Genomic DNA, 24400 nt, shown 5'->3' with positions numbered 1-24400 from the left:
GTGCAGGAAGACCCTCACCCTTGAACTTTCAAGAGGCACTTGTAATGAATGTTTAGCTTCCTGAACATTGAAAAATACTTGAAAATCTCTCTGGTTTATAGCCCTTCTGAAATAGTATTTTAAATTGCATTAACTGGTCTTTTTAATAGTGAGCAGTCATGACTCACCTGAATTTTAGCCTGAGGGGAGGACAAAGAGCATTTTAAACTGAGATTTGTCAGTATAGATAGTTGTACAAAGTTGGTGAACTGCAGCTTGGGTAAGATTTAAAAAATCCTCTGTTAGGGGCCAGGCTCCAAAGCAGTGTTGGGCTTGTCCTCTTCCTTTTAGTAGAAGTGCTACTTTTATTTCTTTGCCAAGCAGTGGGCTGTGAACAACATCTATACTAGGGAGATTGGCCTTAGTGCTTCTTTTTGTGGCTTGTGTGAGTCCTCTGCCTCTATCTCTGTTTTAAATCCTTCCCTCTTTCATGCACTTCCCCAATTCTAAAACTAGTTCCTCCATTGCACCTCCATTGCACCATTGTTGAGTCAGAAGGCACCTAGGAATCTAGTATATCCCCTGTCCCTATTTGAGAATCTCTTCTTCATTGTTTGACATGCTGGACCCAGACTACTTTGGGTTACCACTTGCTACTGTACAGGGCAGCTGCCTAAAGAAGAGATTCTTCTAACCACTGAAACTGCAGCAGTAGTCTTGTTGTATTCCCTTTCTGTTGGCCAGGAAGCCCTGCCACAGTTGCTGTGTATCTTATTGAAGGACTGTTCTTCCTTCTAGTCAGGCAGGTCTAGCTGGGAACCAAGCATTTCTTGCTGCACCTTGTGTCATCATACCCTTTCAAGGATCCATAGCTAGCAGGGGATGTAACAGTGAATACAGATAGCTCAGAAACTGTAGTTAGCCCGGGGATGGTCATATATAGACAGTAATTCATCTTTTAGATGACTGTATTCTATGTTATTACTGTATCTATATTATGTCTGGCTTCATTACTTAGCCTGAAGAATATCCCAGACTTAATTCACAAAAGAAGGTACACTGGTGAGTTGGAGCAGAGTTGATGAGGTACAATGTGTAGTAGAGTACTTACATGTCTAGGGTCCATAGTATGGGAAAGTTGTGAGAGTAATCTAAGTAGAAAGAGGCAGAAGATGACTGAGGTTTGAGTGAAATATATGCAAATTCAGTGGTTTTTATTGTGGACCAGTAGTCCCTATGCTTGTTATAGATTCTCTCAATTTTTGTTATGAAGGAGAACACACTGGAGAACCTTTGGTGGTAATTCACACCCTCTGGGGACCTGAAGTTTAATTTGCACTAGCTAGGGCTATTAGAAGTAGAAGGTAGGTTTGACCTGAGCAAACTTCACACTGATCTACCTTCCATTCATGCCCACATTACCACCCTCTAGTGGATAACAGCCTAGTAAAGGCAGCTACTTCTTTTACAGAAAGACGAGAGGACCTTCGAGGAGGATTTATGCTTTGCTTTTTGGATGATGGAGCAGGAATGGATCCAAGTAAGTGATGAGATGATTGTTTCTTTGGAGGAGGATATAACCATTTTTACAAAACACTGATTAAGTAAACTTGTTTTTCTGTGGCCTCACTATTGTAACTAACAAATCCACCTGAGGAGTAAGAAGTCTCTGACTTAATTCCTCTATGTATGTGTCAGGTCTTGGCCTGACATGGGAGATGGGATCTAAATGGCAGCCTGAAGTCAGTCAGGTTACTTGTATCTTGATACTGTATTTATCAACTTGCACAACATCCTGGAACCAGAACTACCAAGGCCTTTCCCAGTCTGTTTACCATTTCAGCTAACAGAGAACAGGTCACAGTGTTGGTACTGACAGGTAGGCAAAGGTTACCTTAGTTTGCCTCATGGTTGCAAATTTCCTTGGAGTTTTTTAGCAGACACACAACCATGCTTGAACTTAACAAGTCTCAGACATTTCACTTTGAAGGTCTTGGGAGAGAAATGCTAAGTATTAACTTTCTCTTGTGTTTGCTGCTTCAGGTGATGCTGCCAGTGTAATCCAGTTTGGCAAGTCGGCCAAACGAACACCTGAGTCTACCCAGATTGGGCAGTACGGGAATGGGTTAAAATCGTAGGTATACTAGAAGCCTATCACAGGGCTCAACACAAAATCAAATGGTGCTGTCCTGCTGTCCTTCCTCTTGTCCTTCTATACCTCTAACTCTGGAACAGTAAGAGAATCAGGAACAGTGGTTTGTGACTTTGCTTCACAGATTGAAAAGTGTGCACATCCAAACAAATTGGGGTGGGAGAGGCTATGGGTTTCTCTTGACACTATTTTAACTGTACCTCTTCTTTGGAAATTCTTATTTTTATCCTTTGGTTGAGGATGTGGGTGGTTCTCTTGTGGCACCAAGATATGTCGGAAATGGTGTTGCTTAAGGTGTAGCTGTTTAACTGAGCCCCTGGTGCATGTTATGTTTTGTGTCAGGCATGGGAATTGAGACACACACACACACACACACACACACACCCATGCCCTCACACATACACACACACGCCCTCACACCTGGAGGATGCTTTTCAGTGCACATGTCCTGTAAGGGCCTATAGCAGGAACCTACCTACTATCTTCAATTCCCTTGGGACTTCTTTCTCTGCCCTTGGTTTCCACTTGTTTAGTGTTTGGAATGTGTTGTTCTGGTTTTGAGTGAAGCCCCAAGAGAAAGGTTTCTATTTCTGAAATGCTCACTTCCAACTGCACATACCTTTGGATGAAATAAGATTTAATGGAATTGGAGTTTGTGCAAATGGAATTATGAGTCACATTTCAAGTTTTGCTGTGGAAACATTTTATTTGAGAGGATGATGGTTTAATCTGCCAGTAGCCTTGGTTGGGCCTCACATGCAGTGTGCTTTGGATATGGAGAAGAGAGAAAGTACTTCCAAAGAGATTTTTAGGGGTCTCTTCCTAGACTTTGTGATTTCTCTCTCAGGGCAGAAACCAGATGTGATGATAATAAGCTCTTACCATTTGCAAGGCACTGTGCTAAAAAATGGTTGATCTCATTTATTTCCCACTGTAGCCTATGATGTGTAGCTGCTGTTATTTTCAGCTGAAAAAAACAGGTTTATAGGAGGGAAATGACTTGTCTACATACAGAGCAGGGCTATGAACCAGGTGTTTTTGACTGCAAAACTGGAGCTGCTGTCCATTCCATTTCAGTCAGACAAACTTAAGGTTTAAACTTACCTCTGTGAGCTTTGGTTTCCTCTTTGTAAGTTGCAATTATAAGGCATGCCAAATAGGTTAAGGATTATGCATCATTGCTGTGAGAATCCCTAGCCTGGTTTTGGTTTCTTATTTTATTTTTCTTGGGATCATTCTATAATGGATTTCTGGGTAAGACCTAGGGATCTGTGTGTGTGTGTGTGTGTGTGCTTTTTTTTTTTGCAGATGAAATGAATCACCTGTGATGATGATGATGAATCACTAGGAATCTTCCCCAGAGGATTCTTCTTCTTCTTCTTCTTTTTTTTTTTTTTTTTTTTTTTTTGATTCCAGGGATTAAACCCTGGGCACTCAACCACTGAGCCACACATCCCCAGCTCTGTTTTGTATTTTATTTAGAGACAGGGTCTCACTGAGTTGCTTAGCACCTTGCCCTGTTGATGAGGCTGGCTTTGAACCTGAGATGCCTCTGTTTCAGCCTCAAGAGCTACTGGGATTATAGGCATGTGCCGTGGCACCTCCCCCCGCCCCCACCCCGTTTGAGATGTGGTCTTGCTGTGTTGCCCAAGCTGTTCTCAAACTCATGATTGTTTAGACTCAGTCTCCCAAATAGCTGGGATTATAGGCATGTGCCACCATGCTTGACTTTCCCCAGAGAATTCTGATACAGGTGCTGTAACTACCCCACATAGGTCTTTTACACTGGTGGGAAATCTTGATTTCCTACCTGGATCGTAGGGTCAGATGCCTCCTATCTGGTCCTGTTAGTTCTCTGGGTTCAGTTTTATCTTTCTGAATGTGTTTTCTAATTTAGAAAATGGGGATTTTCTTTTCTAGGTACTAGGGATTGAACCCAGGGCCATTTTCATGCTAGGCAAGTGCTCTACCAATGAACTTTTTACTCCCAGCCCTTTTTACAAAAATATTTGCATTTTTTTTTTTTTTAAAGACATGTATGGTCTTGCTAAGTTGCCCAGGCTGGCTTTAAACCTGTGATCCTCCTTCCTCAGCTTCTTAAGTAGTTGAGTTCTAACTTCGACCTTATTCCTCACATGGAGGTTCAGGAGTAAATGAAATGTGACTCATTATGAAAGTGCTTAGAAGACTGGAAAGGAACTTTTATAGAAGTTGAGAGTGTTGTCGTTAGCATATCCAGTAGACTAGTGAAGGTCCCATTGAAATGGAGCCATCTAGTGTTCAGAGTAGGCAGTTTAGTCATTTTGAAATCAGTTTCAGAAATTGAAAGTTTCAGGATGAGGTGATTTGTGGCAGAGTTAGGCAGAGAAGCAGAAAAGCCACCAGAGAGATGGTGTTTTGGGGTTCTTATCATTCAGGCTCTCTGGTCAAGATAAAAAACAGAGGGAAGAAAGAGACTCAAAGAGAGTTTTTACCATGTTAGAGTAAGGGCAAGTTTTGCCAGAAAGTAAGATAATGTGTTTCCTTTTGCTACCTGCAGTCTTCAGGGAGGAGGACTGAAATTGAGGGGAAGGAGCCCTGCCAGAACCTTGGTTGCTGGAGGAGAAACAGGACTTGGCAGCCCCTAGGGCATCTCTGGAGAGTGTCCTGGGAGTTTTCCTGAGTGTTTGGGGAAATGGGGCATGACATTCATTTATGTGCTTGGCATGCCAGTCTGGTTTGTTTTTGTACGCAGAAGACAGTAATGAGGCTTCCTACCTCCGTCATCTCCCGGGGGTGTTTTGAGGACTAATGAGATAATAGCCATAAAATCCCAGAAGCTGTTCAGAAGAAGAAAGGAGCTAAACAGCTTCATTGTTGAATGGGCAGTCCTCCCAGTGGTGCTTCATGCTTCTGCTCTGCTCCATGTTGGCTGGAAAGACCTGTCTCTGCTTGCTCCTCAGAAAATTTAACATGGTCAACAGGAAGGAAGCACTAGGTTCTACTCATACTTTTGCTTTGTGGAAATCTTCAAGGCACAGTTCCCAGAAACCACTTGCATCCAAAAGTAAGGACCTGCATGTGTCCTAATGAGCTTGAGGTGGCAAAGCAATTCTGAGATAGAAGATGGCTATAATTATGGGTTATAATCCAGTTGCAAGCCTCCTGGTTATTGAGAATTCTATTTTGTTAGGACCTAAGTTTGGCTGAGCCGTGGGTTCATACTGGATTTTGAAGGACTTGTAGGCATAGACACTGGGCTGTTCCAGGATGTTGCTGCTGTTTGAGGATTTCACGGGAGGGGAACTTGGATCAGTGAAGAAAGGACAGGATGAAAACTGGGTGTGGCCCATATAGAAGTCAATATGGTGAAGGTATCAGTTACTGAGATCTGCTGGTGGTACAATCAGAGCCACAGCAACTTTTGTGTGACTGGAATGAACCTGGAACTTGAGGGCACAGGGTTACTTGTTAGCTTTATTGTAACAGGCTGGGAGTGAGACTTACTGGGGGCTTATGGGTCTACAACTACTGAACTTTAGAAGGATGGCAAGAGAGCCCTGTATGGAGGGTAAGTGTGGATGAGAAGGTTGTAGGTAAAGATGGAGGAATTACAGGCTTATCAGAAAAGCAAAGCAAAAAGTGTTGAACAATTGGGAGAGGAAACAAAGGCTGTGGAGCTCAGCTCAGGTGCTGGGACCTAAGGAGGCCTTCAGAAGAGCCCTTTAGAGGCAGTTTCAATCATACCCAGAGGGTGAGGTTAGTCCTTTTGCAGATAAGCTTTGAATCTCTTGGACAACAACTGGTTTTCTTGTTTCCCTTTCAGGGGCTCAATGCGCATTGGGAAGGATTTTATCCTCTTCACCAAGAAGGAAGACACCATGACTTGCCTCTTCCTGTCTCGTACTTTTCATGAAGAAGAAGGCATTGATGAAGTAGGTTCCATCTTTGTGGTCTGAGTCACTACACCACATTTCCTGAGTCTGCCCAGGCTGTGTCCATAGGCCTTTATAGTGCTGGGCTCTCTGGGGTTGTTGGATTGATGCACTTGCCTCTGTCACAGGCTTATCTGGTTGAATGAATTGGTTGAAGAGGTAAGAGAAATGATAATATGAGAGGAAGTGAAATTTCAAAGCACTTAGAAAACAGCTGTCTTGTTTCTGAGAATGAAACTGTTAAATGGCAGAAATCAAGAGTTGGATTTGCAGCTCCTCCAGATCTTCAGCTTGAATCCATCTGTGGAGGGTGTCACCATGGAGAGCTATGTTATAAGGGAGAGTATTTTGGGCTTCCCTGACTCTGGGTGGAGATTGTAACTAATGGTAATAATGGGAATAACAATGTCTTTCCCATTTGATGATAGTGATTTTGTGGAATGGGCTTTGAGAATATTTTCCTTTTGAGGAACTATGTTGCTGTTACTACCTTTGTCAGAAACTACAAGTCACACAATCTTCAAGGTCTGGGCAGATAGTGAAACAAATGAGTGTATGGAAAACATTGGCATGAGCTTGTTATTAAATGGCAACTGCTATTTAGTTTCACTTTTGGAGTGGCTGCTACACACTCCAGTGATTATTGCTATGTTGGAAAATTGGGTTAATCCAGAATATTTTTACTTTAAAACATTTTTGTAGTATAATTAATTGATTCTTTTTGTGACCTGGTAACTCATGTATCTGCTCATATGTATTCTTATCGAGGGGATTAGGGAAGTTCTCTGGTCTATCTAGTCTCAAACTGGATTCTTACCTCCTTTCATGTGTAATGGAGGTAAGAGCTTGAGAAAAGGGCCTGAGAGGTTCTGTAGAAAGAAGTCCATGGGTGTCACTAAGCAGAAAGTTGAATTCACAGTTTCAGTTTAATTCCTCTCTGTTGCTTAGGTGTGATTGAATTTGTTCTGGTCCTGTTTAGTCACAGCAAACTAGTTCATGCTGTGAATAGCAGAGTGTCTTTTCTTGTCTTTACTTAGCAAGCCAGTGGATTTGTTTTCCTTTTTGGTGCAGTACATTAGTTCATTTGGCATACTTGGATTGAGGGATGCACTACAGTTGAAAAAGAGCAGGCTTCCTGGAGAAGGTAGGATGGAAGAACCTTGCTTGGATTGGGATGTTTGGGAATGTTTCCTGGTCCAAGTATTAGAGTGAACTACCTGATAGGCCCTGGTTGTGGTAGGCTGTTGGGACTCATACCAGGGAGGTAAGAGACATAGATGGAGTCATTATCTGTTTAGGATATTGGATCTACAGATGTGGAGATTGATCAGGGAAGGGTGAAAAAGGATGAGAGGGGTGGTGGGTGATTTATGGTTTTGGTGTGGCAGGGCCTAAAAGGAGTCCGTGGGGACAGTGGGCTACCTGGAGCAGAGTGGGGAATAGAAGTGGGGCATGTGAAGGGGTTAGTGTAAATTTGTTCCAGACATGCAAAGTCAAGTCTAGATCTGGAGTTGTGGGAGGTCTGGGCTCTGGGCTCTGAAGGAGAGAGTGGAGTGAGAAGAGGACCTGGGATTTAGGCAGGCTAACGTTGAAAGTTCAGAGGAAGGAGAAAGTGGCAAAGGACAAAGAAGGGTAACTAGAAAGGTAGGAAGTAAACTGGGAGAGAGGTTACATTGTAACTGAAAGAGAATTGACTTAATAGGAGGAATGGGTGCCATTGGAAGTAAGTGGCCATGGTTTAAAGTGATGCCAATATCACCTAGGACTGTTGTAAAGATTGGGAGATAAAAAGTGCAGGTACAAGTTCATAGTACACAAATGGAAATCAGTTCCCTTGGTAGAAAAGCTAGGTTGAAAACTCTTCCTTACTTGGTGCTGAAAGGTCACTATTTTGGATTGTACTCTAGTGTGAACTCAGCCAAGATTTCAAAATAAGATCATGTTTGGCTGAGGAGGAATGTGTCCAAACCAGCCCCATGGTTGAATACTTTCAGTGCAAAGCTTAGAAATCAGTGGTGTCTCTTAACAGTTTATCTTCCTGGCACTTCAGATAGAGAGTCTCTTTGTCCTGAGGGTGGGCCAACTGGTTTGAATCCCTGAGGTGCCTCAACTGCTTTGCTGTGTTGAGAGAATTCCTTCAGTCAGCCCTCTGCTGAGCTCTACAAGGGACTGCTGGCTCAGAGGAAGGGGGAAGGGCACAGTGAATCCACTAAGGGAGTATTTGAGGTAAGGTTTTTGAAGACAGAATAGGATTTTAAAAAATATTACTTAGGTATAATTCTAAGTTCCATATATGTGGAAGAAGGCATTAATACACACACACACACAGAGTTGAAAGAATAATTTTAAAACAAACAACCGTGCAGTCGCCACTATGGACCAATGTTAGAAACCCTCTGTGAGCCTTCACCAATCATATTCCTTGTTGCATCCTGAAGGAACAACCTTCAGGTAACTTTTGGGATGATCGTTTCTTTTTGTCTACAGTTTGTTATCTGTGTGTGTATATCTAAATAGTAGTTTACATCTGCCCATTTATGAGTTTTATGTAAATGGACTTGGACTGCAGGGTTTTTTTATATTTTTTTATAACATTTTATTTATGAGATTCATCCATGTTGATAATACTAGCTGTTTTGTTCATTTTTATCAGTGCAGAGTATTCCATTGTGTAAATATATCAGTTTAATTTAGCCTCTATATAGTGGATGTTTGTGTTATTCCTGTATATGTTTACTGACACTTTTTTTTTTTTTTGAGACAGGGTCTTGTTAAGTTGCTGGGGCTGGCCTCAAATTTGCAATCCTTAGCCTCCTAAGTAGCTGAATTATAGGCATGTGCTATCGGCCTAGTTACTGATACGTTTGCACAATTTTTTTTTCTAGGCATTTACCCTGGAGTGGGATTGCTGATTTATAGGTTCTATTATGTGTCTTTAGATTTATTAGATAATTACAAATATTTTTACCAAATTAATATAATGGCTAGGGTCATGCCAAAGAGGGAACTGCCCATTTAGAGAACTGTGGGGCAGAAGCCAGCACATCTTGAGAGGAAATATCCCAGAGGTTGAGTCTTTGGAAGTGGCAGAAGCCACAGAGCCTCCAGACTTCTGAGCTTAGGCCTAAGTTCTGGGCAATGTGGAACCACTGAGGAAGAGAGAAAATAGCTGTATATTTTTGGGGAAGCCTGTTTTGGGGTTTCACAGCTTCTATCTGTGCTTACTTCAAAGGTGATTGTTCCATTGCCTACCTGGAATACTCGGACCCGGGAACCTGTCACAGACAATGTGGAGAAGTTTGCCATCGAGACAGAACTCATCTACAAGTACTCTCCTTTCCGCACAGAGGAGGAAGTGATGACCCAGTTCATGAAGATTCCTGGGGACAGTGGTAAGCAGGCTTTGAGCCTCATGCCCTAGAATCTGGGAGATCCAAGGCCACAAGTAGTGTGGGCATGGGCCAGGAGTGCCTGGCAGAACAAAAGGAAGATTTCTGTTCTTCAGGAACACTGGTGATCATCTTTAATCTCAAACTAATGGATAACGGAGAGCCTGAACTAGACATACTCTCAAATCCAAGAGATATCCAGATGGCAGAAACCTCCCCAGAGGGCACGTGAGTGTGGCTGGGAAGGGAGGCATGTCCTAGAACTAGTCTTTATTCTCTTAGGAGGTGGCTTCAGCATAAGAGAAGAGAGCTTATTCCCTGCACTTCTCTCAGTGGCAGTATTAGAGTTTATGCAACTGAGAGCACATGCCTGCTTGGCACATGGCAACAGGACAATAGCTCCTTAGCAAAGCTTAAAGAAAGGATTAATGATCCCCTGTTTCACCTCCTTGATTTGACAGAAGAAACTGAGACCTGGGAGGGGAGAGGAATTATCCAGGGGTCCACAGTAGGGCAGTGGTAGGGCTAGGTGAAGTCTGTGGGGAACACCTGTGCTTGGGGACACAAGAGCTGTGGGGGACACCTATGCTTGGGGACACAAGAGGGGGCAGGTTGTGGTACCCATGCGAGGGAGCATCCCATCAGGGTGGCAAGAAAAGCTAAAATATAAGGTGGAAAGGTAAAGGGCCTACAGTGGGGACCTTGGTTAGGATTTGGGGATAGGAGTAGGTGATAGCACTACTCTGTTCTTGCTGCCTCCAGGAAGCCAGAGCGACGCTCCTTCCGAGCCTATGCTGCTGTGCTCTATATTGATCCCCGCATGAGGATCTTCATCCATGGGCACAAGGTGCAGACCAAGAGGCTCTCTTGCTGCCTATACAAGCCCAGGTAGGGGCCTGTCCACCTTGACTGGGGCTGGAGCCTGGCTGAGTTTTTTTGGGGAATTGTTGGGAGTAATTCAGTATGAAAGGCTCTGACAGTGCTGGTTGTGTTGGGGCCTTTAATCTGAGTCACTGCTCAGTCCTGAGGGAGGGACAAGTGGCTGATAGGTTGGGGAGTTCAGCCATCTAAGCTTGTCAAGCAATATAATGCTTTCTGATACGTGGAGGGTGGCACAGCTATTGTAGTCTCTCAGTTTTAGGGTCAAGGGACCTTTAGAACGCTCCACAGGAAAGCAAAGGCTCAGTCTTTTTACTGAGGTTTGTCTCTGCTGTGAGATTAATGACACCCTGGTGAACATCAAAAACAAAGGGCTGGGGTTGTAGCTCAGTCATAGAGCACTTGCCTTGCATGTATGAAGGAAGTGGGTTTGATCTTCAGAAACACATAAAAATAAATAAATAAAGGTATTGTGTTCTTCTACAACTAAAAATATTTAAAAAGGAACAAAAACAAACAAAAAACCAAAGCAGAGGCCAAGGGGCAAGTGGAGTAAGGAATTGAATTTGTTCGGTAAAATTAGTTCGGATTTGTTTCATCAAAAGGGGCCAGGGTACTTTCTGAGCTGCTTGGGTTGGCTGCATGCCCTACTGGCTCGGTACTCAAGTTGCTTTTTCCATTGTTCAGGATGTACAAGTACACGTCAAGCCGTTTCAAGACCCGTGCTGAGCAGGAGGTGAAGAAAGCAGAGCATGTAGCACGAATTGGTAATGCCATTTCCTATGTAGGAGGAGAGCATGGGATGGGAGTCCCTTGGGAGAACACTGCTGAGAGCCAAAGCAGGGGTCTAGGATTAAGGCTGTTCTCCTGAGCCTTGTCCAGTTCCTATCCAACTCTTTCCCCATATCCAGCTCCCTCAGTACTTTTTTCTCTAAATTCTACTCTCTTCTGCCATTTTTAGAGCCTTATCTAAAATACTTTCAACTCTTTCGCTTGCCCAGGGTGAAGAATCCCACACTGATCTTTGATCCAAATACTTGTGAAATTTGTTTACCTGACTCCAGGGCAGAAATCTCAAGGTCTCTCACCAGGGATACCAGGACTTCTTAGAGATTTTTGGCTGCTTGATGGCTAATGATAGGCTGAAAATTTCTTTTGGCCTCCAGCTCAATTTGAATTGCCTTGGGTGTTTGTTTTGTTTTACCTGTTCTGATTCATTTGGAAGTTTGAAAAGCATGTCTTATGTGTAAATAGTACCTGCTTCACATTTTCCTTTCTGAAGTAATCCTGTAGTCTAGGCTGGAAGGGCTGTTCCAATGTTCCTCACCAGCTGGCCTTTTCCTTGCTGGTGTATACACTTTTTGTATAGCAGGGACTGCTCTGTGGATCCAGGAGGGAAGAGAGTTTTGAACCTTTGAATTCTTTATTGTTGTTTCTTCTGGGTTTCAGCTGAAGAGAAAGCCCGGGAGGCAGAGAGCAAAGCTCGGACATTAGAAGTACGCCTGGGTGGAGATCTCACTCGGGACTCAAGGGTAAGGCCTCATACCATTCAGCTCCTCTCCAGCATATCTGGCACTTACGATCCCTTACCATGTGAGCCTGGTCGAGCAAAATACAGCTTTTAAATTTGTCCCCAGTAGGGATCATTTTCTGTAGGAAAAAGATAAATCTCTGGGTGTGGTTTTAGAGTAATAGAATTTTATATGTAGTGTCATAATATACCTCCTGGGGCCCAGAGTACCTCCTCTGCTTACCTGATCCTGATGTGTGTGTCCAGGTCATGTTGCGACAGGTCCAGAATACAGCCATTACTCTGCGCAGAGAAGCTGATGTCAAGAAGAGGATCAAGGAGGCCAAGCAGCGGTGAGGGAGCTGTCCTTCGAACTTTTATAATGATGTAGCTTTTGAAGGTTGCCATTCTGTCACCAAGACTACTTTGAGAAAGACAATATTGTGATTCCAAATGCTTTACAAATATCCCTGCAGGGGAAAGGTTTTACATTGAATTTCCAGCTCTTCCCTAAGCCTACAAAAGGCAAGGCAAAGCTGGCACCTTGAACACTTAACTGTCCTCACCAGTAGTTATCTCACCTTCCTTCGTTACTTCCTTCCTTTTTTCTTTTTTATCTCATTACTGAGGATTTAACCCAGGGGCATTTTGCCACTGAGCTATGTCCCAAGCCCTTTATAAGTTTTTATTTTGAAACTGGCCTTGAACTTGGAATCTTCCTGCCTCAGCCTCACAAGTGGCTAGTGATATAGGCATGCACCACTGTGTCCTGCTCTTTCTTTCAATGGATGTACAAGGGCTGAGGGTATAGCTCATTGATAGAATATTTGTGAAGTCCTAGTTCAATCCCCAGTACCACCAAAAGGTGGAAAAAATAGATATACAAAATGCTCATTGTATAGAACTTGAAAAATACAAAACATTTAAGAAATACAATTCTAAGTTAGGCACACTGGTTCATGTCTGTAATCCCAGTGACTCAGGAGGCTGGGGCAGGAGGATCACATTTTCAAGGCCAGTCTCAGCAATTTATGCTTTTATCATCTGGTGATAACCTACTCTTAGTTTTTTGTGTTGCACATATATACATTCATAATTTGTTCTCTTCTTGCTATTTACAAATGTGGAGTAATGCTATATATTGAGTTTTGTAGATTTTTAAAATTTAGAATATTCGTTTGTCCTGGTTCACTAAATTATCCCCTTGTCCTTTGTCCCAGCTTCATGTCTAGAGCCTTTCTGGGGTATAAATTCCTATGCCTGCAGGTTACTTCAGTCTTCATCCTTTCATTGCTCGTCTGCTTTTCAGGCATCCAGTATTTTGTTGACATTAATCAACATAATGGTGTCTTCTTTCATGTGTTTTGTGAATTTTTGCCTAAATTAAAAAATTAATTTACTATCACATTAGTGTAGTTTGGGGGGAGGTATGAAGACAACCTGTGTTTATTTCTACCATGTGTCTATCTTTGTGGAGATTTGCAGCAGCTTCTCAATAACTCATTCATACAAAAACTTGTCCCTGTTTTTTTATTCATAAAGTCAGAATCATATGCTTTTAATTAGGGAAGCTTTGAGTTTTTGCACAGTGTGCTGCGAGACTACTAGATCACATAGGTTTAAGCTTAACACTCTTCATTTCCATGGTATTTGTATGCTAATGAATAGATTTGCCTGTAATTAATTAATTTTTGGTCATTGTTCTTAGAGCACTCAAAGAACCTAAAGAACTGAATTTTGTTTTTGGGGTCAACATTGAACACCGGGACCTAGATGGCATGTTCATCTATAACTGTAGTCGCCTGATAAAGATGTATGAGAAAGTGGGCCCACAGTTGGAAGGGGGCATGTGAGTACTAACCAAGTGGAGCTTTCTAGACCAAGGAGGATGGCAGGAGGGTTTTGGCAACTGAGATGACAGGACTGTGTCCTCATTCTCTTTGCAGGGCATGTGGAGGGGTTGTTGGAGTTGTCGATGTGCCCTACTTGGTCCTAGAACCTACACACAACAAGCAGGACTTTGCTGATGCCAAGGAGTACCGGCACCTGCTGCGGGCTATGGGGGAGCACCTGGCACAGTATTGGAAGGACATTGCCATTGGTAATGGGACTGGACTGCTAGGCCTTTGGTCGTTCTCTTTTTTCTTCAGCCTTAAGAGGCTCTTGTGGCTGGAAAGGGTGAGTTTAGGAAGAGGGCAAGGCTGACTACTAATGTGATTGTGGGTGTTGCCTTCTAGCCCAGCGTGGAATCATCAAGTTCTGGGATGAGTTTGGCTATCTCTCTGCCAACTGGAACCAGCCCCCATCCAGTGAGTTGCGATACAAACGCCGGAGAGCTATGGAAATCCCCACCACCATTCAGTGTGGTGAGTTGGGGTGGTTGGAACCCTCCTCCTGAATCCTTTCCATTGTAGTCTTTGACCACTCCGGCTTCCTTTTTATCTGCATGCTGACCTCCTGACTTGACTAATGTTCATGGGTCTAATTCTAGGGATATGTCTGTTTGTTGATAAGTTTTGCAAGCTCAGTCTTAAGGCTGTGCCAGTTTCTCCTGACCCTGCTGAATGAGGCAGAAGGTCACCTAACCTTTCAGGTTTGTCTTGTCATAGATGGGTCCAGGCTCAGTGGGTTTGGTACCATATTTCTAATGTGAGTGCATGACTGAACCAGGATCCAGTTGGAGGAGGAGGGGTTTGGGGTATTTATAGTCCATAAAGTTTTCATCTTTGCTAGAATTATTGTCTCTGAGAAAAATTACTGTTCTGTAAGGACAGGCAGAATTGGCACTAAAGAAAAGATCTTTGTGTGGATAGTCTGGGGCATCCTTGTCTTGGGTCTGGCTGTGAGGAGCCTGGATTCCAGATATTATTAATGGGGTGTGGCTAACGTGGGTGTTTTCCATGTCACAGATTTGTGTCTGAAGTGGAGGACCCTCCCCTTCCAGTTGAGTTCAGTGGAAAAAGATTACCCTGACACCTGGGTTTGTTCCATGAACCCTGATCCTGAGCAGGACCGGTGAGCACTTTTTCTAACACGGAGATTGTGAATAATCTACCACCCTTTTTTCCTCACTATTTCTCCACTCTTTGGGTAAATAATTTACTACATTTCTTGAGACCAGTGCTCACATCCTTATCTCTGGCTTGCTGTACTTAGTAAATGCCCAAAAAGGAAGAATAGACACATGTCCTGCAGTGCATGCCAGTTTCATGCCTTGAGAGTTCTGAGGAGGTTTCTTCTTTGAGAGAAAGCAGGGTTGGCTGAGGAGAAAAGTCCCTGCCCTGCTGGAGCTTTGTCTTGCCATGGCCTCCCTAGCTTTTTCTCTTTACAGGTGCGAGGCTTCTGAACAGAAGCAAAAGGTTCCCCTGGGGACATTCAAAAAGGACCTGAAAACCCAGGAAGAGAAGCAGAAACAGCTAACAGAAAAAATCCGCCAGCAGCAGGAGAAGTTAGAGGCCCTTCAGGTGTGTGGGCAGTGGGCAGAACTAGCCTGTATAGGGTCTTCCTTGGACCCACTGTCAATTTTGCCTTCCACTCACCCATGTATGCTGGTCAAGGCTTTCCAACCCTAGATTGCAGGCTGTTTTTCAAGTATGCCTTGCTTATTCTTTCAAAAAAACTATTTTGTTTATATACTCCAAAGTAGTCCAGTTTATTTAGGATGGATGAAAAACTCGAGAAAACATCCTGTTGTAGAATTAACCACATTAAATATCCTTCCAGTTTTTTCACAAATACCTAAGTGTAATATATATAAATACAATTATATTTTTCATAAAAGTATGGAGATTATGGGTTGGGGTTGTGGCTCAGTGGTAGAGCACTCACCTATCACATGTGAGGCACTGGGTTCGATCCTCAGCACCACACAAATAAAAAAATAAAGTCATTGTGTCCATCTACAACTAAAAAAAAAAATATTTTTTAAAAAGGTATGAAGATTATGCCACCTATGTATTTAATGACACACACACACACACACACACACACACACACACACGTATTTTTTTTTCTTGGTAATTTTCTAGAAATGAAATAGAAAAAGAGTTTGAAAAATTGTATGGCTTTAGCCAGGCACAATGGTGCATGCATGCCTGTAATCCCAATGACTGGGGAGGCCAAGGCAGGAGGATTGCAAGACCAGTCTCAACAACTTAGTGAGAATTTGTCTTAGGATCAAAAGGGTTAGTGATGTAGCTCAATGGTGAAGTGCTACTGGGTTTAATCCCCAGTACCAAAAAAAAGAAAAAAAATTGGTGGCTTTTTAAATAAGTCATATGAAGTTACCCTTCAGAAGATTATTTAATTTCTATTTTTTCAGCCTCCCACCCCCAGCAATCCTAGAAATTGAACCTAGTACCTCTTGCATGCTAGGCAAGTGCTCAACCAGTAAACTGTACCCCCTAGTCTTTTTAATTTATTTTTTGTGAGATAAAAGTCTCACTGAATTGCTGAGGCTGGCCTTGAACTTATGATCCTCCTGTCTCATCCTCTCAAGTAGCTGAGATTACAGGTATGTGCCACTGCACCTGGCTTAATTTCTATTCTTTACCAATATAAGAGTATCATTTTCAAATGTTTTTACAAATACATAGGCAGAGATATGTATCTTAAAATTTTTATTTCTTATGTGTAACATTGGACTTTTTTCCTGTGTCCACGTATGTTTCTTTTAGAATCTCTAGGTCTTCATTCCTCTTTTTTTCCTTGGTTTGTCCCTTTTTTCTAGATATGTTTCATTATTTTATATTTTATTATAAAAGCTTTTTTTCCTTTCTGGCTGCTTTGTCTGTAGACCTACTCTCACTAACATGAAGTGTCTTAATATGTGCCTCTCTACTGAGTCCCACCTGTCTTTTCTGGCCTTGTCCGAGTTTCACACGTCTATTAGGTTTTTTTGATTCCTTTGATAGAAATTCAGTCTATAGATACTTTCCCAAGTCTCTCACTTGCTGGATTAATCACAGTGTCAATTTGCTCGTATTTTAGTGTTTATGTATTTTTCATCTTCTTGATGAGAATGGAGGCTTGTAGAACTAGGACTGTGACCCAGGTTTTCTTTTTATTTGCCCACTGTCCCAGACACATAGTGATGATTCCCCAAAAATTGATTTGTATCGAGATATGCAGAAAACTTTTATCATCATATTTGCCTTCCAGAAAACCACACCCATCCGCTCCCAAGCTGACCTGAAGAAATTGCCCTTGGAAGTGACCACCAGACCTTCCACTGAGGTAAAAGTCTGGGAGCATGAGAAGGGACTCTTTCTTAGGTGTCCCAGGACAGGATCAATGTTCTCATTCTCTGTGGGCTTTTTATAGGAACCTGCGCGGAGACCTCAGCGTCCTCGGTCACCCCCTTTACCTGCTGTGATCAAGAATGCCCCGAGCAGACCTCCTTCCCTGCAGACTTCCAGACCAGCCAGCCAAACTCGAAAAGCCCCTGTCATCAACAGCCTTCCAAAGCCACCTGCTCTGGCAGCCCGGGTAGAGGCCAGTACCTCTAGGCTTCTCCAGCCACCAGAGGCACCTCGAAAACCTGCAAACAGTCTGGTCAAGACTGTGCCCCGCTCTGCCCCTCTGGTGCAGCCACTGTCACCATCTCTGTTACCTAACTCCAAGAGCCTTCGGGAGGTCCCTGCCCCCAAAGCCATCAAGACTCCAGTGGTTAAGAAGCCAGAGCCACCTATTAAACTCTCCCCGGTGAGATGCTTTACCCTCTCCCAAGCCCTAACCTATTACTAGTGCTGTAGGAATGGAATTACTCTGTGTTAAAGCCATGGTAAGGGAACTGAAGGAAGAACATTAAATCGAGAGCTTTTCTGTTGATTCCAACGACGGGGAGTCTACATAGCTAAGAGATTTGGTCAGGGTCATAGTATAAATTGGTACCTTGTCCACAGGTTTTTCCCTGCTCCCCTGAGCTTTGGTCTCCATGAATTTTAATCATCTCCATGGGCTTCTCACATGTAGGCATGGGTTGGCAACCAGATCACAGCCTTGGCAGCTGTGGCAATGGTTAGTGTATATCAGAGAGGTCATAGCTAGCTGGCTAGGTGCCTAAGCAGTGAATGAACCAAGAGGCTTCTTCCATGACAACTTTGAGCAAAGGTCCTCATGGCACAAGGGCCAGAAGGTGTTTATATTTTGAACCAAGCAATGTCATTGCAGTTGAAGTACAAGCCCTTCTCTGAATGGCTCCTTTGTTCACTTGAAATTTCCTGTGCCTTGAGGGATGAACAGGGCCCCTCACTTTCCCATTCTCTTGCTTTTAGGCTACCCCTGGTCGGAAGCGGAGTCTTGGGGTCTCTGATGAGGAAGAAGCTGAGGAAGAGCCTGAGAAGAGGAAGGAGCGGTGCAAGAGGGGCAAATTTGCTGTGAAGGAGGAAAAGAAGGAATCAAATGAGGTAGGTGGTTGAGGTGAGGTTCTCAGAGCCTTCCTCTCCAGGGCCTGTAGCCCACACTGTCTGTGCCAGCTCTGGCAACCCGGGTAGAGGCCAGTACCTCTAGGCTTCTCCAGCCACCAGAGGCACCTGGAAAACCTGCAAACAGTCTGGTCAAGACTGTGCCCCGCTCTGCCCCTCTGGTGCAGCCACTGTCACCATCTCTGTTACCTAACTCCAAGAGCCTTTTCACAAGCCTAGTTGCTCTTTGAAGGACTCAGATGAATAGAAGTTTGATGCCATTGCAGGATCTTTATTCCCAGGCCTTTAGTTACACTGGTACACATCAGTGGGTTAGAATCACTTCACTTCTCTGTGTCTGTGACATTCTGTTCCTTGCCTTCTGTCTTATTTATAAAGGTGAATTTAGAGAGTGATTTAAACTGTACCATGAAGGTGACAGTGAGACCCTGGGTAGCCAGTAATACAAGTCATCTTTTCAGGAGGCACTAGGAATGCCTCTAACAGTGTCTTTTTCTTACAGTTGTCAGACAGTGCTGGGGAAGAGGACCCAGCTGACCTCAAGAAAGCTCAGAAAGGTGAGTTTGGGGAGGTCCCTAGAAACCTGTGGGTAGGAGTGTAGATCTTTTGCAAGCATCAGTTTATTTTTGAAAGTTTGGGTTATCATTCCTGGGCTTGGGCTCTGTACTCAGGATCCTAATCTAATCTCAGAGATAATTCTAAAGATAGAACCCTCTCCTCCTTTTTGTGCATGCGTGTGTGTGTGTGTGTGTGTGTGTGCGTGGTGGTAATTATTGAATGTTGTGTCTTGCACATGCTAGGTGAGTGCTTTACCACTGAGCCACATCTCTCAACCCTGTTTTGTGATTACTTTTAACACTAATTCCTTGATATTTGTTGCTGGTTGTCACTCATCCTCGTGCTTTTTGGCATTCTTTTTCTAAAGAGGGAGAAGTAAACTAAGATGCAGTGAGGGTGACAGCATTTAGGGGCTTCTGTCCTCCAAGCCTTGAGGACTACCTTTCTTAAGGTGGCTGAATGGAAGACTCTAGTTCTCTTGATTCTCACTTCTTTCCAAATTCTCAGATAAAGGGCTGCACGTGGAGGTACGTGTGAACAGAGAGTGGTACACAGGTCGTGTCACAGCTGTGGAGGTGGGCAAGAATGTGGTACGGTGGAAGGTGAAATTTGACTATGTGCCCACAGATACGACTCCAAGAGATCGCTGGTAAGGACCCCTTCCGGGAAGACAGAATGATAGAAGTTAGGGCATGGGGAGGAGAGGCCTCTGGCCTCCCTTCTAGTAGCTTATTCTAAGAGTCTGGGACAGATATAACGTAAGCTCTGTGTCCCCCATAGGGTGGAGAAAGGCAGTGAAGATGTGCGGCTGATGAAGCCACCCTCTCCAGAGTATCAGAGCCCTGACACACAGCAAGAGGGTGGGGAGGAAGAGGAGGCCGTAGTGGCCCAGCAGGCTGTAGCCATGGCAGAGCCCTCCACCTCTGACTGCATCCGCATTGAGCCTGATACCACTGCCCTAAACACCAACCATGAGACAATTGACTTGCTGGTCCAGATTCTCCGGTATGTTTCTTTTCTTTTTTTTTTTTTAACTCAAGACTAGCAATAGCTCTCTTTCCATGCCATTCTGAGTTCCTGTCGCTACTTTATTTCTTAGGAATTGCTTACGGTATTTCCTGCCTCCGAGTTTCCCCATCTCTAAGAAGGAACTGAGTGCTATGAATTCAGATGAGCTAATATCTTTTCCCCTGGTGAGTCTGGCCTGATCTTTGATTTTGTACCCCCGTACTTGCCCCAGTCTTGTTGTGAACAGTCTTGTGATTGCTCTTAGTTACATGCCCCACCTTAGCCAGCTTCCCTTTCTTCTTCTGAGCAGGGAAGACTTCATGTTGTGAGAAAAGTGGTTTACTGGTGTGCAGAGCAACTCTACCCCAACATATGTGGAGGTTAGCCCCCCTTATGAGTGCTACTAGGCCTGGTTTTTATGACAGGTATATCCCTTTGCCTTTACTCTAGCAGAGGAGTAAACCTGTTCTAAGCAACAGCAATGAGTTTAGAATCAGAGTGGCTAAAATGTGAAACTGGGAGGGAGGTAGAGAGAAGCTTGTGGAATGTGGAGATCAGTATTAGGGCTTATGTAGCCCAGCAAGTGTTGTTGATTTATTGCCTCTTTTAGAAGGTCCTCTGCTGGACCTCGTAGTGAGCAGTTCTGCTTAAACTAAGACCAGGTTTCTGGTCTGAACTAAGACCAGGTATCTGGTCATGAGGCCAAGATCTTCACAAGTGTTGTGGCAGCGGGAAACTGAGGGTGGGGGTGGAAACGACTCAGTGCAAAGAAAACAAGGGCTTTTGCAAATGCCTGCCTATGTAGGTGAAGGGTGATGTCTGAGGCTGGGACTTTTGTGAACAAAAAGGCTCAGGGGACTGGGGATGTGGCTCAAGTGGTAGCACGCTTGCCTAGCATGCTTGAGGCACTGTGTTCGATTCTCAGCACCACGTAAAAATAAAGACATTGTGTCCACCTAAAACTAAAAAATATTTTTTTTAAAAAAAGGCTGGTGGGCTGAAAGGACGGGGTCACAGAAACAGGTTGTAAGGTGAGCTGAGAATAGGAAGTGAAGCATCTTGGGTCAATCTAATATAGTCATGCTGACTTAACCTCTGTAGAAAATGGAGGCCAGCCAGCAAAGGCTCGAGCTGAAGAAATAATTAATAATGAACCATGTCTAGAGTAGGGGCCAACAGTGTTTTTCTGTAGAGGGCCCATTAGCAAATAATTGAAGGTATGCAGGCCACACAGTCTCTGTGGCAATTATTCATCCTTGCTGTGTGTCTCAGGCCTGTGGGGAATTATTTTAGTGGCAAGTGTTAGGAAGGTAATAAGCTTTGTGCTGCATTGGAAGTATCAACACCATATTTCTAGGGCTGTGTAGTGTATAGGTATAGATGAAAGAGAGTCAGGACTCTCTTGAGAATAGGGGTCTAGGACTCATACTCAGAAAGTGGTATTAGGAATAGCTCAGTGATCTAGGGAAGGAAGAGGATTAAAATAGAGATTTCAGGATAAGTATGTTCAAGATTTGGGGCTTTCATGTAATAGCTCTGTGCTTAATGTAGTTTGCCAGAGAGAAAAATACGGGGTTTTATCTCCTTTCTACTTTGAAAAAAAAATGAGATAAGCTAGGTGTGGAAGAAACTGACTCAGGAGAGGTAGTCTCTTAGTGACAGAGCCCAAATTTGAACCCAGGCACTTCTTAGGATAGATCATCTTTCTCTCCTTACAGTGCTGCCTTGCTCTTCCTGCAAAGTGAGGAGCTAGAACAGACTTAGGACGGTGTCTTCACAGAATGCTCCATGCATGCTTCAGCTTTTGCCCTTGTTTAGGCTTTGGGTGCTTTATGCAAATCCCAGGAGAACGAACAGTTTGATAGGATGGCTAGGTCTGTCTGTCGTCATCTTGTCAGTCAGATTTGTTTCTTTTGGCTTAAAGTTGTTGCCAAACTCAGCAGTGGCTTGGTACAGCAGGACCTCTGTTTGGGGCTGAGCAACAGTGCCCACTGCAAAGTCAGTGTGAGTGTCTAACTCTAAAAATAGTATGTAACTTATTTTTATAAAATGAGGTATAATAACAGTGTACAACTTTAATCTCCTGGTTATAATGTCAGAAATCAAACTTTCTTTGGTATAAAAGCATCTAGGTTCATTTTGTCTCTGTCAGTCTGTAAATATTTGTTCTTTTTTCCTATCATGCCAGGCTAAAAGTTCCATTTAGAGGCCCTGTAAATATTAGATTCAAGTACCATTAAAAAATAAAAAATGTCAACAACAAAAAAACTAATGAAACAAACAGCTGTTTGTGAATTTAAAGTAAAAAGGTTTTTTTGTTTTTTAAAGAAACTAGTATCAATCATGGTTGCCCTGACATTGTGAATTTTAATGTTTTGGAATCGGCTTATTTATTTTGAGCTGCCAAGGTAAGTATTTTTTTGGGTGTGCAAAACATGAAATATATCTAGTCATCTTGGTTTGAAAAGTTTAGATTCTTAGTTATATACTTGCTTGTTATAGTTTTTAAAACAGAATCAGAAACTTTTTAATGTGGGGCTGGGATTGTGGCTCAGAGGTAGAGTACTTGCCTACCCCCCAGTGCCCTTCTAGATGGGCAGCTGGTCTCCCTAGGTCCAAAGGAGAAAGACCTTCACATTTAACTCTTGGATAAGGACATGATCACACAGGTAAAGCACTCAGCACACAGGTAAAGCACTCAGCAAAATGGTATGGCAGATGGCAGCCATGAATAAAATAGGAGGGATAATTTTTTATAATGCGGGATTGGGGATTGAACCCAGGGCTTTGTGCATGCTAGGCAAGTGCTCTACCACTGAGCTATACCAACAGCCCAGGAGGGGTTATTTTTACTATTCCAGATGGCAAAAAAGGACACCAGGATTACTGTTCCAGCAAGCATCTACCAACTGCAGATTTGTGTAGTAAATATTTTTGCAACATCAAACTTTTTTTTACTATGTCCTTTGAGGACTTGAAACCCATGGGGTGGTAGTTATTGTTTTTTATTGGGGGGGGTTGTTTTTATTTTTTAGTTGTAGTTGGACATAATAGCTTTATTCTATATATTTATGTCATGCTGAGGATCGAACCCAGGGCCTCGCATGTGCTAGGCGAGCACTCTACTGCTGAGCCACAACCCCAGCCTAGTAGTTACTGTTAATTAGCAGTTTGTAGCAGTTTGTCAAGATCTTTGAAAAGGCAGCAACATGCCTGTTTCAAATGAAATGTTACATGGAATCTCAGTGTAAACAAAAAACAATATTAATATTCTAATTAGGTCATATTTATAACATGATTTACTCTGCTTCCGACCAGGGGTAGCCTAAGAGCTAAGAGGAGGTTATTTCTTATAAAGACACATGAGCTACCAGCATTGAGAGGTTTCTTTTTCTTTTTTTATATATATATTTTATTTTTATGTGGTGCCAGGGATGGAATCCAGTGTATGGGGCACTGGGGAACCCTCAGAAACTCATCTTGCCTTCACCCTTCCCTCCACAGAAAGAGTACTTCAAGCAGTATGAAGTAGGGCTCCAGAATCTGTGCCATTCCTATCAAAGCCGTGCTGACTCAAGAGCCAAGGCCTCTGAGGAAAGCCTGCGCACCTCCGAGAGGAAACTCCGTGAGACAGAGGAGAAGCTGCAGAAGCTGAGGACCAACATCGTGGCACTCCTGCAAAAGGTGCAGGAGGTGAGCCAGGCAGCCCTCTCATTGCAGTTGGACCACCTGGTCTCTCAGGGAGGGGGGCCTGGGCATCTCCTGCTCCCTTCTCACTGGATTCTATCCACTCACAGGAATCTGTGGTTCCAACCCTGGCTGCACTGCATCCTGACCAGGAGGGCTTGAGGTGGTGTGGCTGCCTGGGCCTCATCCCAGCCAGACCCACTGAACATTGTCCCTTATTCAGACATTCCAATGTATAGCCTGCTTTGAGAACCCTCCAGTCTACAAAAGTCTTGTTTTTTCAGATGATGCCCAGATGGGACTGGGTAGTACAGAAGTGGGGAGTGCCCCTTATTCCAGGCAGTGAATACCGAGGGGGCCTGCTCTGTGTCTGGAGGAAGAGACAGAGCTACTAATGGTGGACAGTGTGTGAGGTCACTTGTCAGGGTAGAAGACAAAGAGTGAAAAATGAGGGAAAATAAAAGAGTGAGAAATGAGGGAAAATGATCAGGACTCAGCCTGAGTGGGAGTTGTGGATAAAAGAAGTACAAGGACTTTTATGAAGGTGGCAGTAGGGAGTCATTGGAGGGATGTGGCCTGGTCCAATTTTCATTATGATACTCCAGTTGGTTGGAGGGGTGGAGGTTAGAACCAGGGAACATGTAAGTTCACACAGTTGTCTGTAAGAAATGGTGATGGCCTGGACATTGATTGGGGTGATGACAGAAGTGGGCAACACTAAGGGAAACACTCGTCTAAGGAAGTGGAACAGTAGAGCAGAAGGAAGAAATCTGGGCATCATCTGAGGTGGGGATGGGGGAAATGATCAGGACAGGAGCGAGCCTGGCAGCCAGGGTGGAGTGCATCATGGGGAGGGGACTCTGGGCTTAACGCCAGGAACTGGCACCCCCCCCCCCCCC

At 43.7% G+C, this 24400-nt stretch overlaps 1 protein-coding gene across 2 annotated transcripts in view; it reads left to right on the top strand.

Moving 5' to 3' along the window:
- The window catches only part of Morc2 (MORC family CW-type zinc finger 2), a 38337-nt gene that overhangs the window by 13573 nt on the left and 364 nt on the right, over window positions 1-24400 (top strand). Inside the window, exons 4-25 of one of the 2 annotated variants that reach the window (XM_015504905.2) lie at window positions 1451-1519; window positions 2023-2113; window positions 5937-6045; window positions 9278-9437; window positions 9551-9662; window positions 10197-10322; window positions 11001-11080; window positions 11763-11845; window positions 12091-12176; window positions 13532-13672; window positions 13770-13924; window positions 14061-14189; window positions 14733-14838; window positions 15155-15287; window positions 16984-17058; window positions 17146-17526; window positions 18099-18230; window positions 18751-18805; window positions 19314-19455; window positions 19587-19811; window positions 19906-19999; window positions 23319-23498. In XM_015504905.2, coding sequence (XP_015360391.1) covers window positions 1451-1519; window positions 2023-2113; window positions 5937-6045; window positions 9278-9437; window positions 9551-9662; window positions 10197-10322; window positions 11001-11080; window positions 11763-11845; window positions 12091-12176; window positions 13532-13672; window positions 13770-13924; window positions 14061-14189; window positions 14733-14838; window positions 15155-15287; window positions 16984-17058; window positions 17146-17526; window positions 18099-18230; window positions 18751-18805; window positions 19314-19455; window positions 19587-19811; window positions 19906-19999; window positions 23319-23498 — 2864 coding nt within the window. Of the gene's footprint in view, window positions 1-1450; window positions 1520-2022; window positions 2114-5936; window positions 6046-9277; window positions 9438-9550; window positions 9663-10196; window positions 10323-11000; window positions 11081-11762; window positions 11846-12090; window positions 12177-13531; window positions 13673-13769; window positions 13925-14060; window positions 14190-14732; window positions 14839-15154; window positions 15288-16983; window positions 17059-17145; window positions 17527-18098; window positions 18231-18750; window positions 18806-19313; window positions 19456-19586; window positions 19812-19905; window positions 20000-23318; window positions 23508-24400 lie in introns of both variants that reach the window. The other variant, XM_015504904.2, reaches the window with a different exon arrangement.

This window comes from Marmota marmota, unplaced genomic scaffold (assembly GCF_001458135.2).
Source record: "Marmota marmota marmota unplaced genomic scaffold, marMar, whole genome shotgun sequence".
In the NCBI taxonomy this organism is placed as follows: Eukaryota; Metazoa; Chordata; class Mammalia; order Rodentia; family Sciuridae; genus Marmota; species Marmota marmota.
The sequence above is the reverse complement of the archived record's forward strand: the minus strand, read 5'-3'. Positions and strand labels throughout refer to the sequence as shown.